Source organism: Carettochelys insculpta, chromosome 6 (assembly GCF_033958435.1).
Source record: "Carettochelys insculpta isolate YL-2023 chromosome 6, ASM3395843v1, whole genome shotgun sequence".
NCBI classification, from domain to species: Eukaryota; Metazoa; Chordata; order Testudines; family Carettochelyidae; genus Carettochelys; species Carettochelys insculpta.
Window position 1 is genome coordinate 43,699,208 of NC_134142.1, and position 19,202 is coordinate 43,718,409.

General features: G+C 43.9%; 1 protein-coding gene across 2 annotated transcripts in view; it reads right to left on the minus strand.

Moving 5' to 3' along the window:
* The window catches only part of YLPM1 (YLP motif containing 1), a 53,367-nt gene extending 39,749 nt beyond the window's left edge, over nucleotides 1-13,618 (minus strand). For both annotated transcript variants that reach the window (XM_074996776.1, XM_074996777.1), the window contains exons 1-3: nucleotides 12,543-13,618; nucleotides 6,060-6,305; nucleotides 4,242-4,436 (exon numbers count right to left, since the gene is read on the minus strand). In XM_074996776.1, the coding sequence (XP_074852877.1) occupies nucleotides 4,242-4,436; nucleotides 6,060-6,305; nucleotides 12,543-13,550 (1,449 nt within the window). In that variant the 5' untranslated portion in view covers nucleotides 13,551-13,618. The remainder of the gene's footprint in view (nucleotides 1-4,241; nucleotides 4,437-6,059; nucleotides 6,306-12,542) is intronic.
* Between the last annotated feature and the right edge of the window lie 5,584 nt (nucleotides 13,619-19,202).

Consider the following 19,202-nt stretch of genomic DNA (forward strand, 5'->3'; position numbering starts at 1 on the left):
GAGGCTCAACCTTATGTGTAGTCCTAAATGCTACTATAATCATTTGGGTTTTTAAGTGTGAATACAGCCCTTCTCACAAAGAAACTCGGAAGGTGTAGGCCAGGGGTCTGCAACCAAAATAGTGAGAAAACCCATATTTTCAAATTCAGTTATAAAATCAATACTTCAAGAGCCACAACGCATGTGAACACAAGACAGTCCTTAATAACATCAAACTACATTTTTGTAACCCCTATGTTAAGAACAGCACACACACACTGGTTTGTACCAGTTAGAACGTTTAAGTTACTTTCACCCATGCATTGGAGAGCAAATCAGGACAAGGAAACACTAAGCCTAGGGATAGCTCTTAAGCAGAAAAGAGCAATGTTTGCATCAACCCTCCACCCCACCCCCTATTCCTAGGCTCTATCCCCCCTCACCCCCTCAAACCCACCTCCCAATCTCCAGGCTTTACATGCATCAGCCCTCAGCCCCCAAACCTGCCCCATATCCACAAGTTTTACAGCACAGCATATCTTCTAATAGCCACAAAACACTATGCCAAGCCCATTGCCAAACCTTCCAGCCTGCCACCACTCTGTATACAACAGACCTACATTCTAATACTGCACACTCTAGAAAGGATTTTCAGAGCTTATAACTTGTAAGTCCCCATGAGAAGTAAAGCACTGGAACGCTTGGAAGTCCTCACACCATGCCCTGATGCTGCCTCCCATCATCTCCCACTGAAACCCCCATATCATGGATTTCTCTCTTCTAAACAGTGACTTGACCTCCCATCCAACCACTAGGCCCAGCTGCCCCTCCCCACTCTCCAGATGCCCAGGCCACATGGTACCTGTTTGTTTCCTAGTTGCTGCCTGTGGGCTGCCCATTCCAAGAAGCGTGTATGTCCCACAAAAGCTCATAACCTAATAGCGTTAGTCTTTAAGGTGCTACAGGACTGCTTTACTGTTCTGTGAAGATACAGACTAACACAGCTACTTCTCTGAGACTATCCCCCTCTCTGCAGTCCTGGCCTAATTAGCTGTCTCATTCCCCAGGGCAAGGTCACATTAACAAAAGGGCTGCAGCTTAATGGTTCAAATACCCCTCCCCAAACAAATGCTATCATTTGATGGAAATCAAATATCTGGAAATCCAACTCTTATTGAGAAGTCAAATAAACAGGATCTATTGTAAAGTTCTTGCAGCTTTTAATTTACCATGCACCAATCAGTGCAGTAACAAAGGGTATTTTCTTTAAAAAACGATTGATCAGTCTCAGATAGCTACAAAACTCCTGAAGAATCATGTTGTAAAAATAATTATCTCTTCTAAACCATTAACACCTATGCAAAGTGGAGCAGCCAAACTCCATACGCCCACCCTATTTCTCCCATCACCTCACCTTTTCCCACATCATGGGGGAAAAGGAGGGGCGTGGCTATGGTCTTTGAGGGAAGGCACCGGCAGAAAAAATGAAGCAAGGAGTAGGACTCCTTCCCCGAAGTGGGGGGTGCCACCTGTCACACCTATCTGAGCCATGTAAAAGGTTCTGGGGCTTCCAGGCCATTTTAAATTGCCTTGGGTACTAAACACTTACCCCTTTTCGCCCTCCATCAGTGGGCCAGGCTGAGCCCCATCCCACACTCCAAATCCCTGGGCTCCATCCTGGAGCTCCCTTCTGCTGCACCCCAAACCCTTCATCCCAGGCTCTAATTCAGCAGATACACTTGAGCTGGAGCCCCCTAACCCCATCTCACACTCAACCCTTCTGGTCCAGCCTGGAGCACCCCCCTCCCATATTCTGAACCCATGATTTTTTTGCTCACCCCAGATCATAGGGGGTCCCACAAAATCTAACAGCACTAGCTCCCAGAAGAGTTAATCCTGCCTTACCAGCCCTCTTCCCTGATTCACTTTCCTTGTCCCCTTCTTCCTGTTTCTGCGCCCTCCTGAGTCCAGTTTCCCATCCTTCATGGGACTCCTCCAAACCCATGATCCCCCATCTAACTCCTGGCCTGGGCCCAGCTGTTCTTTACTCAAGACACTTGCCTGTTTGCACTGCCTGAGGACTACCAAGCTAAGTGCAACCCCTTGCAGCTGTCCCACCTTTTCCCCCAAGTGGGTGCCTCCACCCATGTACCCTGCCATAGGGCCCTGTCTTCCCCATCCCAATCCAATTATCTGTCAGCACAGAAAGAGAAAGTGTGTGTAGGGGTATGGGGGGGACGGGACACGATCTGAAACACAGACTCCTCTGTCTTTCTCAGACAGAGTGAGCGGAGTGCGCAGTAGCCACGCAGCCTGGATCTGCCCCATTCTGCCCCAATTGCCTTGGGGGCTGCAGGTATCAGCATGTTTAAACAATATTTTAAAGAGCCTACATACTTCCTGCAGACAGAGCTGTCTCTTTAAAATTCAGGTCCCTGCTTTGGGACAATTAGCTTGCTATTAAAAACATAAAAGTAGGAACGCTCTCCAGGGAGCTTAAAAAATAGGGACAGTCCCAGATAAAATGGGAGGGATAGTCACCCCAGGCTTCATCCCTTTCAGCCCAAACCCGCCCCTACATCCCCAGACTTAACACCGCTCAGCCCCAAGCCCCTCTTCCCCTCCCCAGTCCTAGGCTTAACCCTACTTAGCCTCAAACCAGCCCCCGGGACTAACCTATCCATGGCACTGGCTGGGGAGCCTACACTGGGTGACCATGTACACCCAGCAGAAGGAAGACTGGCATGGAGGTGTTCCACTGGCATGGATGAGCCAAGCCACACTCACCACTGGAAGGGTGTAGCCACTTGGGTAGTGGTGCAAGTGAGGGGTTCTGTGCAGCTTCCTGCCGTGCCGCCACTGAAATAATGGAACTAAATTCAGTTGGTTTAACGGCTGGATCCCTCCCACTGTCCTGCTGGCCATTAAACCAACTGAATTTAGTGCTAGTGTTTCAATGGCTGCAGAGGAGGGAGCCACATAGGAGTCTGTGGCTGCAGCATCCAGAGCCACAGGTTGTCAACCAATGGTATACGTTCTCCCCTAACCACCAACAATCCAATCGTCTACTTAATTAGCTATTGATCCCAGCAAGCAATAATTTTATACTCTGCAGCATGCAGATTTATAGCAATTAGTTTAATCTCAATGTACTATTCTTGCATGTCTATTTTCAATCTTATTAATTATATGAAAAATAAACCTAATTATTTATGGCAATAATATCCCTTAGGCACTGCGTTCCACAATTCGTTATGTTTTACCTAAATATCACATACATTATTTTCGCCGTCTGTTGAGGTAATTTTCTACCATGTCTCCCTCCTGTCCCCACACCGTGCCAGCTCCAGCCCCTCCCCCTGGCCAGCGTGGGGCACAGCCACCTGACGGAGCCCCTCCCCTGCACCATGCCAGCCACCCCTGTACCTGCCCCTCCCCCCACCCACACACAGTGCCAGCCCCAGCCTTTTCTCTGGCCAGCATGGGGCTTGGCCCAACTCCGCCTCCGAGAGAGTCTCCCACACTGTGTCAGCTCCAGCCCCTACCCTGGCCAGCACAGCACCTGGCCCCAGCACTGTCAACAAAGCCACCCCCCTTCTTCCACACACTGTGCCAGCCTCAACCCTGTGTGGGGGCCAGCCCACCCCCAATGATGCTCCTTCCACAGCCAGCGCAGGGCCCAGCCCATGCACTTAGGATGTGTATTACAACAGGTTTGTCTAAACTTTCTTCCAGCCCAACTTCTGCTTGCAAGCAGAGCTGCAGCTGGACCTCTAGTTTCATTTATTTGGCTCCCATTGTCTTTTTGAATATTCTCTTTTACTTGTATTAGAGGATACAGTACATAAGAGCGCACAGCCTGCTATTTCTGTTCCTGACATTTTAAGTAATGTTTTCATTTCTAAACTAAGTTGTTCTGCAAAATTTTCAAAGACATTTTATTCCCATTTCAGAAGTAGCAGGTTCTTAAGAGCCTAACTTGCTCCTAACATGATTTTGTGATGTGTAGCCCATGTCAATACATAGCCTTTTTAATTACTCCTCATATGAAACCTGTTCCCATCATCATCTCCAAATATTCTTGTTAATCTTCAATTAAGAATGGAAAGTAACTTCTAAAGGAAGGGGAGCTAAAAGCCTTTACCCATGAACAAAGTTTAGAGAGAGAGCAATACAAACAAGTCAGCCAGAAGAAATCATTATACTAGACACTGCTTATTAGATGAAAACGTACACCAAATATCAGTTCTTCAGCAACTAACCTGTGGGGGTGGTGGCTGTTGAATGATCTGTTGGTACTGATGCAGAATCTGTTGCAGTTGGGCATGTTTTTGCATTATTCTCTGATACTGAAAACCAACTCGATGATGTGGATGCTGCTGCCATTGAGCTGCTGCCACCTGCAACTGCTGCAACCTCAAACCTTCTTCAGAGTCCTCAGGAGGTTCAATATTCAGCTAAAGAAAAATGTAATTATTATAATTAAGGGAAAGCTCACTCAAGCACGACACCTAAACAAGGAGAACCAAATTTGCAGAAGTTTCATAGCAGTTTATAATTCTGTGATCCTGAATTTTTGTGTTCTGGACTTTCCATGATGCTATTTTAATAAATGATCTTCTTATCTTCTTCAATAAGATGACTTGTTCAAGCCAAAAAATCAGATTTGTGAGAATTTGCCTGAAAAATAAAAACTATCACTAAGCAGATGGGCAGAAAGGTTTTAAGCAAAACTTCTTGGTTATCTGGTCTAGATTGTGACCCCATTTTTTAACAAAGGAATCATCTTCCAAGGTCTGGATTGGAAGGAAAGATCACCTCTCTCCTTTGGCTGTACATAACAGGAAAGGAATATGCATATCAGCTAAGAAGTGGAATGACTAATTAAATCAAAAGTCTGAAGTATTCCAAAATTCAGAGATGTTTGGATTTAGCATTCTGGTTCAGGCCTGAACTACTATTAAGTTCAGATGCATGTCTGGATACGAACTTCCACAAAGTCTTGTGGATAAGGACTTTGGATTGAAGGTGGACTAGCAGGTCGGGTACATCTGTAATCCTAACTGCAAGATTTATACAAGCAGCTGCAAAAGGGAAATACAGTAACACTTTCCAGTTTAGTAAGTAGGATTAGCAAATATGTAACGTGGAAATACACATCTCATGGAACTGGAAGAGACCTTGGGAGGTCATCAAGTCCAGTCCCCTGCCCTACTGGCAGGACTGAGCACCATCTTCTTTTTATTTTTTTTTAATTTCCCCCAGATCCCTAAACAGCCACCCTCAAGGACTGAACTCACAACCCTGGGTTTAGCAGGCCAGTGCTCAAACCCCGAGCTATCCCTCCCCTTTCACACTAAAAAGAAAACTCATTCAAGGACTTAAAGTTAAGGACCTACGGGGCATGGGATTAACTAATTGGGACTACTTTAATCCATTTATTTCACCTTATTCTATTTTCTTTAAAATAATTCCTCTTTTTGAGATGTATCAGATATACTGGCATCAGAGACAAATATGGTTCAGAATCTCTAACCGCTATTTACTCCAGCATGGCAGGAAGCATGGGTCCCAAGAGCAGAAGCCTTTCAAATATATACTAAGAGTCTACAAGACCAGTCTGACCATGCAAAGGGGAGCCACTTACCACCTGACAAAGGAGACAGCAGTTTGTCCCTGAAAAACATTTTTCTAGGTTCCAAGCCTACCACACCAGGAAGATGTGCCCTGAACTGTCTTTGCCTTCTGTAAAATCTATTAATTGGGAGGCAACATGGCCTAGCACTCACATCACTGGACTTCGACTCAAGAGACATGGAATCTAGTAGACACAAGAGAGACGTCCCTGGTCTGCTGGGTGATCCTAGGTACCGCATTGGCCCTCTGTGCTTCAATTTCCCCATATGCAAAATGGGGATAATTATACAAACCTCCTTTGTAAAGCACTTTGAGGGCTAACAATGAAAAGCATTATATAAGGACTAGGTATTATTATTAAGACCCAAGCAGGAAGAAAACATTTTTTAAAAGGAACAAATGTCCCCTACGGCCATACAGAACAGCATTTCTGCATAGCCTACCTTCGGTTCAGCAGATGAAACAGAAGACTCCTCTTTTTTAGAAACCGGTGTTGGGGTCTCATTAAGTGAAGGCGGTTCGGACTGCTGATTAGGCACAGTCACTTTCTCATCTTCTTGTTCTGTTCTCTGCTCAGGTGCATCCTTTGCTACTTCTGGACCCTTCGGTTGCGGCTGCCCCTGCACGTGTGCTTTTGCCCTCTGCTGCAGACTTAGCAAATGCTGCTGGTACCAATACTGCTGCTGCTCCTATAATACACAAAAAGTTTGTGAAAAATACAGTAGCTACCAAGTTAAAGAGACAAAAACATAGATAGCCTGCCAAGATAGTCATTGAAATCTGCCAGAGAAAACTAACAGTCTTCAGAGAGGTGTTTATGTCTGGTTCATAATGATAAGTCATTTCTCCACCATCATTACAGAGATGCAAAAGAGGTCAAAATTCCTAGGTACTATACAGCCATGAAGAAAGACGCAATTCCCATCCCAGAGATTTTAGAAGTAAAGAAGGCAAAAAACAGAAAGGATGAGAGAAAAGTGTTCAACATATGAACAGTTGGATTGGAGGGAATGGACTTAATGAAATGGAATTAACAAGTTGTTATATGTATTTCACGAGATTTACTTGTTGTTGCTCAGGCCCTTAACGCTACTTTTTGTTTTCCTTCATTTAAATAATTGCTCTGGGGAGGGACTGGGGATGAGGGGTTCAATATGCAGGCTGCTCCAGAGAGGACTCCCTGAGCCTTCACATAGTGCAGTAGCTTTGAGCCACGTAAGAAGTGCCTCTCTGTGGCCGATGCAAGTGCAGAGGGCAAGGCTGGGAAGAGAGCACGTCCCCCACCTGGGAGGCAGAGAGAGAGAGAGAGAGAGAGAGAGAGATGGACAGACGGACGGACACACAAACAGACAAACGCTCTCCAATATACAGTAGACACCTGTCCCTTTCTCCACCACTGCCTTTTGCAGATCCAATGGGTTTATAGCTATCACGATCCCCAACTCTGGTCCCTTGCTTCCCTCACCCCCCCCACAGTCATTATACTGTATGACTATGTTCAAAATACAGGTGCGTCAAAATTGATTGTCCTTTGAGACATGGTTCTACAAGGTCTGATGGCATATTCTAACATTTAGACCTTCTTTGAAGGGAATAATGCTGAAGAATTTCCTCTGACTTTTTCAAGATCTTCACTTTCTCTGTATGCATCACACAGATAAATGTATATATTATGTATTATAAATCCCTTTTTCTAGGTTTTGTAACCATGTGGCATACATCTTCTCCAGGCTGAAATAATAAAAAGGAAAAGCTCAGCTCTCAAATGTTTTCCTACATTTTTAAAATACTAGATAGTGCAATAATTATACTTCATCAGGATTTTCGCTGCCCTGCCCCAAATATCAAGGATGAAGTTGGAAGAAATTGCTAATGATTATGGTTTTATAATGTGCACGCACACACCAAAAACGCTCTGAAATGCTGTGAGCTCAGATTTAAAATAAAGATACACAAGGAACTACCATTCTAACTTTATGGATTTAAAAAACTTTATGTTTACTAAAAAGGTGTATTGAATATGTATTTGAAGTCACATTCATCAAGAAAATCTATACAGCTTTTTATGAGAACTCTTACTAAATACAGGGGACAGAGGTATTTGATAGCCATAAAGCAAGAATATGGAAAAGCTTAACCTAAAGCTCTTGTGGTTTGACAGTGGTCAGGTCCTGAGCGTGCTGAATTACAGAGGTTCAATCTGTGGTGAGGTGTGAAATGGATAAATTTAAAGAGCAAATCTATCCTCTAAAACAACATTTTGGGAATTATGCCTATGATAGATGGTATCATTCTAGACTGTACAACTGACCTTTGCCAATGTCCTTCATAATCAGGATTCAGATCAGAATAGTTCATAGAGAAGATCTCATGGCTACAGGTGGAAAATAAACATCACTACCTGTTGAATGAGATCTCTCAGCAGCCTTCAATTCCCTGCTCCATTTGGAGATGTTTTTGCATTCAAGACTTCACAGAGGTATGCTGAACAACCCATAACCTGGACTTAATCATTCCTTTCAAAAAGATATCACATAGAGTGATTTTATACAACAGGGATGGCTGTGACACAGATAAATGAAAGATGACAGTTATGACAGACAACAGCTCTTTTGCCTGAAAACCTATTCACTTCTCCTCTCCTTCTTAATATCTCTGGAAGACATCATGATACCAAACAGTCTTCAATATCACAAAAATGAGGACACCAGCTGTAAATCTCCTTCGCAGCACATGAGGCCAGAAGCACTTTGTGTCCCAGCATCTGACAGAGAAAATGATGTATGGAAAAACAGATGTCTAAAGAGCAGAATGAGCAAAACTAAGGAGACACTGGTGAGGGATACATTTGAAAGAGATGGTGGGAACTTAGTCCTCTTCACTGATTGAGTGCTTCTACTTTCCTGGTGTCAAGGTGGTGACCACTCTTGGAGTCATTGTGCAATCACTGTTACTCCTATACATGAGGAATGAAACTGCATCAAGGAACACCTTCTTCCACCTTTGATAACCAAAGGTTTATACAGTGATCCTCAGACTTCAAGCCATTCAGGAGCCAAATTAACAATCAACATTGCCCAAAAGAGCCACAGTACCGTGAATTCGTTGTTTTCTTTCTACAGTATTATTCATATTTAAACAGCATGACAAGGGAAAATCTTGATATAGAAATATGTATTATTTTCACAGCAAAGTTCACAGTGCAGGTTGATAACTTAATAGCTTAATAATATAATAAAAGCATAATTGTTTGGTTAACCATTAATTCACACAGCATTTGCACATCACATGCTGCAAAGAGACCCAGGAGATATCTGAGAGACACTTGTGGCTCGAGAGCTACAAACTGAGAACCACTGGTTTATACCTGTTTCTCTCAGGGGATGGTCTCCTCAGAGTGAAACGTATCACTGCCTTCTGCTTAGGTTAAATTATCACAACACATTCTACCAAATGACCAGCTGTGAAGGTTACACAGAATCTCCACTTGGTGTAACAAACTGCAGCCTCTACCTAACTCAGACAAGAAAAAACAAATAAGTGCATCATGTCAACACACCACTGTTCCACTGACTCTCCATTTAGTTCTGTATCCATTTCGAGAACCTAGTTCTCAATTTTAAAATCTTTAATGGCCCACCAGAACAGCAAGATTCTTTGCAAGTAGTGTGACTGGCAGAGTCCAGTGTGTAAAACTTCAGGGGTGGCGGGGGGTCTTGACCACTACAAAATTTCAGGATGAATCTGAGAACCTTTTAATCCAGAATGCAAGATTCATATTTTTATGCAGAAAGTCCATTCCCAAGATGATAAATAAATAAATAAGCAAGCAAGCCTAGTGATGATCATGGAAGAAGAGGACAAAAAAGACAATTACAAGTGAAGGAGAAAACAATACAATACTCCTGACCTCAGAGTTGTGAAGCTTTGGCGTCCTTCATAGGAAAATGTGCATAAGCTTTAATTTTGCACAGAATATGCACCCAGAACCAAAATGAATGATATACTATAAATAAATACAGTAGCTACTCCACTTATTAAGGCTTTGTCTACAGTAGAGAGCTTTCGGTGGCATACTTGCATGGAGTTGTGTCACTGTAAGCTCTCTTCCGTAGCCACTCCATGTTTATGGGAAAGAGCTCTTCTGTACTCATAATGAAACTATCCCCAAATCATGGCAGTAGCTATGGCAGAGGAGAAGCTCTCCTGCTGACTTATATTGGTGTAACTTATGTCAATTAAGGGGTTGGTGTTTCACATCCCTGAGCAAATTGATTTACAATAGGATAAGTGATCATGTAGGCATAGATTAAGTGTTTCTCACATGATACACTTTGTCATAAGGAGACACAGAAACGTTATTTTCATTGTGCTAGAGGCAGTGCTGCAAATGTGTTATGTGCCATTAGACTCCAAACCACCATAACACAGATCTATCAACATTACACAGCGGAAGAACAATAATTCAACAAGAATGACAAGTGACAATTTGTTAAATTTTGAAAATTTATTGCATAATCTACTGTATGGGGGGAAAAGCAGCCCTCTATTTCACTATGGACTGTTACTATAGGTGAACATCAGAAAATTGTCTTATGTCTAGACTATACTGTCGTGAATTAAAAAAGAAAGATTTAATAACTCTTCTTCCACACACTAGAAGAAGTTGTAACATTTTAATCTTTACGAATCTTTAGATACAACTTTTTCAAATTAAAATTTAAGTTGTATTATTCCAAATTCAGTAAACCGCAATAATGCAAAAAACAAGCAGTCCTGTGGCTCCTTAAAGACTAAAAGAAGTATTCATTATGTATAAGCTTTTGTGGGTAAGAGGGTTGTACCCATGAAAGCTCATTATTTAATGAATAAATCTGTTAGTCTTTAAGGTGCTACAGGATCTTGTTTTTTATGAAGCTACAGACTAATATGAATACCCGTCTAAGACTAATAAGGCAAACTTAGTACAAAAATCAGAGGTGTTTTTTCTGTCAAAGTATGCACTACAATAAACAACTAATTATGACTATGCTATCTTACATGTATGTACAGTTATAAAATAATTATTGTGTTTTCTTATTTAAAAAAAGGATCATAATGAAATAACAGATCATATCATAAAGGATAGCACCAAAGTAGGGTGTGTATTCAACCTCCTCAAATCCACACTATTTAGCGCTCACTTATTCAAAATGCCAAATCTACACCTAATTTATTATTTTGTTTTGAGGTAAGAATGGCAAAGAAAAAATTAAAACAAGTGAAAAACCAGCTACTCCCTATCAATACCATTACAAAATGCAGCTCATAAAATCAATGGACACCACCACATGAGACAAACAGCTCAAACGTACAGATATTTGATCTATGCACGTATAACTACAAACTGTACCTTTCTAATCTGGCATCCTTGGGACGGAGTGGTGCCCAATAGGAGAATTTGCCAAATCAAGGGAGGTCAACATTGTCTAGCAGCATTACTAACACTTCACTGGTTACCGGGCTCTTAGAAAACATTTAGGGATAAATTAGAGCTAAATAGGAGAACAGAAGATTGAGAGCCAGGACTGGTGGCTGTAAACAAACTACAAAGGACCACAGGAAACTTGGCCACAAATATGATAAATGGGCAACCGACTAATTAAAAAAATCTTGCCAGACCATGGATGGTTTTGGACAAGACAGTATTGCACTAGAGAGGTTCAACTTGTATATATTTTACATGTATACCAGTTAAAAGTGATCCCAAGGATTAATGATTTTACATGTGTAATTTAACAAATTGGATTAATTTTTCCCCCAAAATTTGGCTTTAACTCTGAATACTGAGTTATGGAAAAAATAAATAAATAAAAAACCAGCACTTTGTTAACTTCAAATAATAAAAACTAAGTCAGCAAGTGTTTTAAAGAGAATACTTAGCCCTTGTTCTACAGATGGATCTTCACACACACAGACCGCAGGCCCATGCAATTTTAATCTGCTGCACGTGAAATCTAAAGCCCCAGCCACATACAGTCTTATGCGCATAGTTAAAATACTGCAAGTGAGTAGCCTCTAACTAACTAAGTAGTCAAGTCTATGAGATAAGCATGTGAACTTCTACGGTTTTGGGGTATGACTGCCCACCTACAGACAAAAGTATTTTTAAAAGTAAAAATATATTTTTTTCATCCTCACCAAACTCAAAAACTTTTTAAAAACTTTCAAGTGATTCATAAAAGTTCACCTTTAGGAAGAAATAAAGCACAAACACATTTAGGCCAAAGTTGGAATACTTTAGAAAGCTGTACACAGGAGGCATCTAGAGTCTGTTATAGAAATACTTCTGTAACCTTGACTATTGTAAGTGTGGCCAAGCAACCACTGTTGTATCATTTGCACTAACAAACTGAAAGAAAATTACTATGACAGAAAACAAACAAACAAACGTAAATAAACCAAAAGTAGGCAGCAGTCCTAACATGTGCCTGCTGCATCTGTATGGAGGGCCCACTGCAGTCAATGAGCTTCCATACAGTTCATCTGCACAACACACTTCGCAAGATTGTGGCTTTAAAAGTCTGAAAAAATCCACCAAACAGGTGAAGATCAGTCAAGGCAAAAACATTATTCTTTAAACACACCCCATTTTGCCTGGGAACTGAGGGTTCTTGAAACACAACTCTTCCAGGGTCCAAAATGTACATTCAGCAAGAGCTTATGAAATTTTAGTGCAATCATACCATTCCTGGCTTTTGTGAGATGAAATCAAATACTGTGTTTTATTTAAAAACAATTAATTTATTGTTTTCTATTTTATTTAACCTTAGTTCAGCATATTTACAGTGTATTATATATCCATAAATGATTATTCCCATTACTGTCTTTTTCCAGACTGGAGCCTTACTCAGCAACAAAACACAGCTTGAACATTCTGTTCTTACCTGGGGGGTCATAGTGGAGGGGTCTGGTTGTGGGGTGGTGTGCTGGTCAGAACTGTCACTGGTGTCCTTAGAAGCGCTCTGCACAGTCTCTTGCTGAACAGGAGTGACAGGAGGCAAAGATGACTGAGATCCAGTAAAGTGAGATTTAGACTGGGAAAGGGACGGGGTCAGACTAGACTGTGCTGGTTGGGAAGGGGATGACTGGGAAGGAGGCAAGTAAGACTGAGAATGTGTCAGGTACGATTGGGAGGGGGGTAAATAACCCTGAGAAACTGACGGAGGGGGCTCTAAAAAGGATGGTGGGGGCGGGTGGGAGATCTGAGACTGGGATAAATAAGACTGGGGTGGAGGGGACTGAGAAGGAGGCGGCTGGGTCGGGGGAATATAGGGTTCAGACTGGGCTGGAGGAATATAGGCCTGCGAAGGGGGTGGATAGGCCTGGGCACCCGCTGTGGGTGACTGTGGTGGAGAGGATAGCTCCATGTCCATGGGCACTGGAGAAGAAGGCAAGTGCTCCCAGTCGCTGTGGGGCTGTGAGGGCTGGAGGGTCTCATGCTCTCGGGGTGGAGGGGGCGCTGGAGGCTTGGGGACTTGCGAGTCCCGGGGTGGTGGCGGCGGGGGCTGGTCCCGTTGCTTGAACTGCTTCTGGTAGCTACGGACGGGGGGCGGCACTGGCGGCGGCCAGTCGGTGAAGGAGCCCGGGAGAGGCGGAGGGGGCAGGCCCGGGGGTGGCGGTCCGGGCGGGGGACCCCCCAGAAGCACTGACTGCATCTGCTTCTGGTGCATCTGCTGCAGTTGCTGAAGCTGGGCCAGGTGCTGCTCCTGCAGGCTCAGGAAGCCCGAGGCGCCGGGCGCGGAGGCCACGCCAGGCCCGGGCGGCGGGTAGTTGGGCGGCGGGATGGAGGGGGGCATCACTGGCGGGGGCACAGGCAGCGGCGGAGGCGGTATCGAAGTTGGGGGCGGCGGGTAGTGCCCCGCCGCCCCGTACAGGCCCCAGGCCGGGTACATGGCGCCGGGTCTGAGGCAGCGACCGCAGCGGAGATCGAAGCTTCCACAGGCCGCGGCGACAGGCGACAGCAGCGCGTGCGACGCAACGCGACGCAACGCGCCTGCGTAGTGGGGCTCGTTGGACCTCCAGGGCAGCGGAGCGGCGTACAGGAAGCTAGAGTGCCTCCAGGCTGGAGCTTAGAGAGGGACTCGCCGAAGTGAGAGCGCCACCCACCGAACAGCCCGGGCTATAGCCTGTCCGGACACAGGCAGAACATCATGGGCCATCGAGAGCAGGACTGACTGGGACTAGAGCGTCGCTAAGACTCTAGTCTCTTCTTCCCTCAGGCCGGCTTGGACAAAAGAGAGGGGCAAAGGGGAGCTAGAGCGCCGCTCAGAGGAAGGCTATCGGCCACCATCTTGTTTTGGAGGCGGGCGGGGAAGGCTCAGACTGGAGGCCTTCTGGGTCCTATTGCGATCCAGGTCTTCTCCCGCGCTCGCTGGGGCCGGGGCCGGGGCGCATCATCATTGCTCCAAGACTTCTGTCCCTGGGGTCTCCAGCCTGGAGGAGCTCCGTGCCAGGGTCGATCTTAGGATGTCTCCCGCCACAGGGCCACCAGTTCGGTGCGTGTCAAGGGGCCGCACGCTCTGGCCACACACAACTTGATTCACAAGCTGGGGTCGGATTCTGGTCCCCCAAAACACCGCCCGCGCCTACCCAAACGGACGCTCTGCCAGCCCTAGTGATTAGCAAATAAAGACCGACAAGGGCCATCTCTGGCAAAGGGTGCTGAGCACCATAGACAAGACGTTTAACCCTTAATTCAGTCACTGTGGCGACAGCATTCAATTTACAGCGGTGTGTTTTCTTAGCAGCGACAGTGTCTTACTTTGAGTTTCACAGCGTTTTAGGAACCAGCACGCCACTGCCCCAGGCCACGGCTTCGCTGAAAATTAGCCTGAATTATCAACCAAGTGTTGCTGGGGCATCATTTCAGATTTTGGGAGGGTGGGAGGCAACTTTAATTGTGGTTTAGGGAACAAGTTGGGCACATGAAAACTCTAGGTTGTTTGCAGATACTAACGTTGAAGTTCTTACCTGAAGAAGCACTGTATTTAATGTACACGGAAAGACAGAAACAAACAAAAAATAAATGTTAGCCCAATTCAGTTCTAATACTAATATGGTCTATCATCTTGTTTCAAGTCACTTTAGGGACACTGGTTCAGTCTAAAATTTTAATTTATAGTCCTAATTTGTTACTAACCCTTCAAAGGGAAGGATAGCTCAGTGGTTTGCAGAGGTGCCTGCTAAATCTAGGGTTGTCAGCTCCATCCCTAAAAGGAGCATTTAAAGATCCAGGGCAAATAGACTTAAAACAATTAAAAAAAAATCTGCCAGGAATGGTGACAGGTCCTGCTGTGACAGCAGGCAAGTGGACGCAATGACTTCTGCAGGTCCATTCCAGCTCTGTGAGATAGGAGTACAACAACTGTAGAAAAGTCTAAGTTCCTTCCTATCATAAGAACATAAGAATGGCCATACTGGGTCAGACCAAAGGTCCATCCAGCCCAGCATCCCATCTGCCGACGGTGGCCAATGCCAGGTGCCCCAGAGAAGGAGAACAGAAGACAATGATCAAGTGATTTATCTCCTGCCATCCATCTCCTGCCCTTGTTCTGAAGGCTAGGGCACCGTACTTTATCCCTGGCTAATAGCCATTTATGGACCTAACCTGCAAACATTTATCAAGCTCTTTTTTAAACCCTAATAGAGTCCTGGCCTTCACAGCCTCCTCGGGCAAGGAGTTCCACAGGTTGACTGTGCGCTGTGTGAAGAAAAATTTCCTTTGATTAGTTTTGAACCTACTACCCATCAATTTCATTTGGTGTCCCCTAGTTCTTGTATTATGGGAAAAGGTAAATAATTTTTCTATATTCACTTTCTCCACACCATTCATGATTTTATATACCTCTATCATATCGCACCTCAATTGCCTCTTTTCCAAACTGAAAAGTCCCAGTCTCTCTAGCCTCTCCCCATATGGGACCCGTTCCAAGCCCCTAATCATCTTAGTTGCCTTTTTCTGAACCTTTTCTAATGCCAATATATCTTTTTTGAGGTGAGGACACCACATCTGCACGCAGTACTCGAGATGTGGGCGTACCATAGTTTTATATAGGGGAAGTATGATATCTTTTGTCTTATTATCGATCCCTTTTTTAATAATTCCTAACATCCTATTTGCCTTACTAACTGCCGCTGCACACTGCGTGGATGTCTTCAGAGAACTATCCACTATAACTCCAAGATCCCTTTCCTGATCTGTCGTAGCTAAATTTGACCCCATCATGTAGTACGTGTAATTTGGGTTATTTTTTCCAACATGCATTACCTTACACTTACCCACATTAAATTTCATTTGCCATTTTGCTGCCCAATCACTCTTTCACAGTTCAAGATTGGAATAGATAATTTAAATTTTGAAAATATCCTTCTAGGGCAAAGCCCCATTTCTTTATCCTGTAGCTGCTGGGCTCTAGGGTTGTTATCCCACTACAAATAACACACTTAAAATGACCTTAAATAACAGAACTGACACTTTCAAGTCACTTTCGCAGTATTGCCAACCCCAAATGTTCAGCAATAATGAATTACTCACCAAATACCATGAGATCATGTAAAAATTATAGATTTAGCATTTTTTACTTGCCTTCTGCTTTCTGAGCCTTTCAAGTGCTCTGGGGTCATATTTTGAAGCTTCCCCACAACCACAAGGGCTAGAAATTTCATTTTTAAAAGAATGATGGCTGAAATTGTCCCATAGCTACTTGACTTCTGGAGCCAGGGCTTTAAGGGACATAATAATAATGAGACTCATAACAAAGTTATCGAGAAGACCTATGCACCTTACAGGCTAATGTATATCGGAGCATAAACTTTCATGGGCAAAGACCCACTTTGTCAGATGCCTCATGAGAGTTGACAGCACTGCTTTCATGTGTTTAAAGGGTAGTTACTTTCCAGGGTGCTCTTAAACACAACACTACAGTGATTTAGTTGCACATCTCTCAACAGAATATTTAAACCATGGGTGTCTAACCTTTTGGCTTGCCTGGGCCGCACTGAGTGAAGAGGAATTGTCTTGGGCCGCATATAATATATATAATATAGTTAATGTATATAAATCACATAATAATGTTAAACGTTTACGATCTTGTGGGGCCGCATTACTAGCTGTCCAGGGCCACATGCGCCCGTGGGCCACGGGTTGGTCACGCCTGATTTAAACCAAACTCCATGAAAATTTCACATTTTAATGTTAAGAACAATATTGAAACTTCTGAGGTATATCAGGGCTTCTGCAGCCCGGAAAGGAAAACAAATAGGCACTAATTTTCTGGGCAGCCTTTCCTCTTGAAACAATGTTGGAAAGTCAAATCTAGTTCTTTATCACATAAAAATTTTATTGCCAGCAGCCCCTCTACTAACATACCCAATACATAAACATTTGACCCACCTTTTCCAGGGTTACACACCTTCTACACATTGGCGCAGGGACCACATTTTCTGACATATTCTGAACACTTCGGAGCACATAGTGATGCCCAGTAAATAATAATAATCATGGCAATAGTTGCTGACTTTATGAACGCTGCAGATTCACTTTTGTTCTTTGTTCTGGGATTAGTCTGGATACAGCTGAAACCATGAGAACTTGAGCCATAAGTCTATTTGATACTCATATGATGTTTTCGCAAATTCAGAACAAGAAATGACAAAATAAAATGCTTCTCAGTTAAAATGTAAAATTGCACAAATAGTCTAAAAGCCAACCTGAGGGCAAAGCCTGCCATCCCTTGGGGTTTAAGCAATTTCCTCTCATCCTCTGTTTCGTCATCCTTCCTGACCTCTCTGCTGCTTTTCATGTTGTCAGCCTTGATTCTTAGTTGCCTTGGACTGTTTGCTGGAGTCACAGAGAACTGACCTTCATGGTTTTGTCCCCATCTATAAGAATCTTCTTTTTTGCAGCATGCAGCAAAGAGATAGGGTAGTCCAGTGAATTGGGAACCACTCTGAGAGAGCTTGGAGCTACTTTTCCCAAGGGCTTCTTGTCTGACCTCAGGCCTACATCTCAGGGATAGAGTTCCAAGGTATTTAGACACTCAAGATGCAGGTAGGCATTTAAGGGGCTTTACAAAGCACCTAGCTTTCTAGGGGCTTTTAAAAATCCTGGTAGGTGCCTAGATGTCTTTGAAAATCTGCCCTTCTATGTCTCAGTGCTCCATTTATACAATGGGTATAAAATAACAGCTCTGTTCTACTGAGGGATGGTGAGGAGAAATAGGTTGGACATTGTTAGATGCTCAGCTACTGTGGTGATGTGGCCACAAAAGTACCACAGGTAGACTGGTGACAGAGAAATAGCTGTGTTAGTCTGTATTCTATCAAAACAAAAAAGCAGTCATGTGGACAGACCCACGAAAGCGCATCACCTAATAAATTATTCTGTTAGTCTTTAAAGTGCTACATGACTGCTTTTTCGTTTTGACAGGTATACTGGGAATTTATACCATTGATATCCCTTCTCTTGATTTTGGTTGCTTCTTTTCACTTACAGCCTTCAGATCTCCCTCTTTTCTGAATGAAACATTGATTTGAAGAGATTCTTGGGTGCATTTCTTCTGAATCCCCTGAATTCTCTCTTCAAAACATTTGGCCCCTGCAGAAAGATTGCTGTTTTACAGGCTCATCTAAGCAAGGGCTTGTCTACACTTGCAAGTTACTGCACTGAAACTTTCTTTTTCCAGTGTGAAAAATCACCACTCCCAGTGCAGCAAGCTGTCAATGTAAACAGGCTCTCACTGCTGAGCCTACCAAAGGCAGAACATGTTGCTTGAAAGCACTTTGCTAAAACCTGTTTCTCACGGCTGTTTGGATTTGGGGTGTGCAGAGGAATGTAATCAAACTAGTTTTGACAACAGAAATGACACGTGGGGGAGCGTGTGCGTGAAGACGGAGTGCTGCACAGATAATCAGGACTGTGGGAGGGAGAAAAGCCTCTGCCTGAGCCCTGGACCTGCCACAGCCCTCCCCTGACCCCAGCCCAGCCCTGGAGCTGCCAAAGAGTGGGGAGAGACACCTCTTGTACCCCAACCCAGGTGTTGTTGTGAGAAGAGAATGCTGAGGGAGTTCTCTATCCCTCCCATAGCCCCAAGGGCAGCACCCAACTCCACCACAAAACCATCACTTCCATATTTGTACACATAACACAATTCATTCCACACATAAAAGGGATAGAGGGAACACTGCCCCTATCCCTCTTGTGAAAGCCATCTTGTATTGAGGCCATTCACATTTCTTACTTCTGCAAGTACACAAGACCCTGAACCTTTCCTGACCTAGCTCAAAATGGCAGGGAGGATGAGCTCTATGGAATGTGTTAACAAACAGTTTGGAGTCAAGGCTCCAGCTCCCCGGTACCTGTTTCTCTTTGCTGTTAACGGTTCCTCTTTGAGAAGTGATTTAAATTGCCTCTGACACTGGGCTTTGTTTGTGTAAGGACATAAAACACTAGAGTTAGCTGCCTCAAGCAGCCTTCCTGGACTTCGTTTTACTAGTGTCCAGTTTGGCTCATCTGTTGCCTTACTGAATTCAATCAAGCTGAAGGT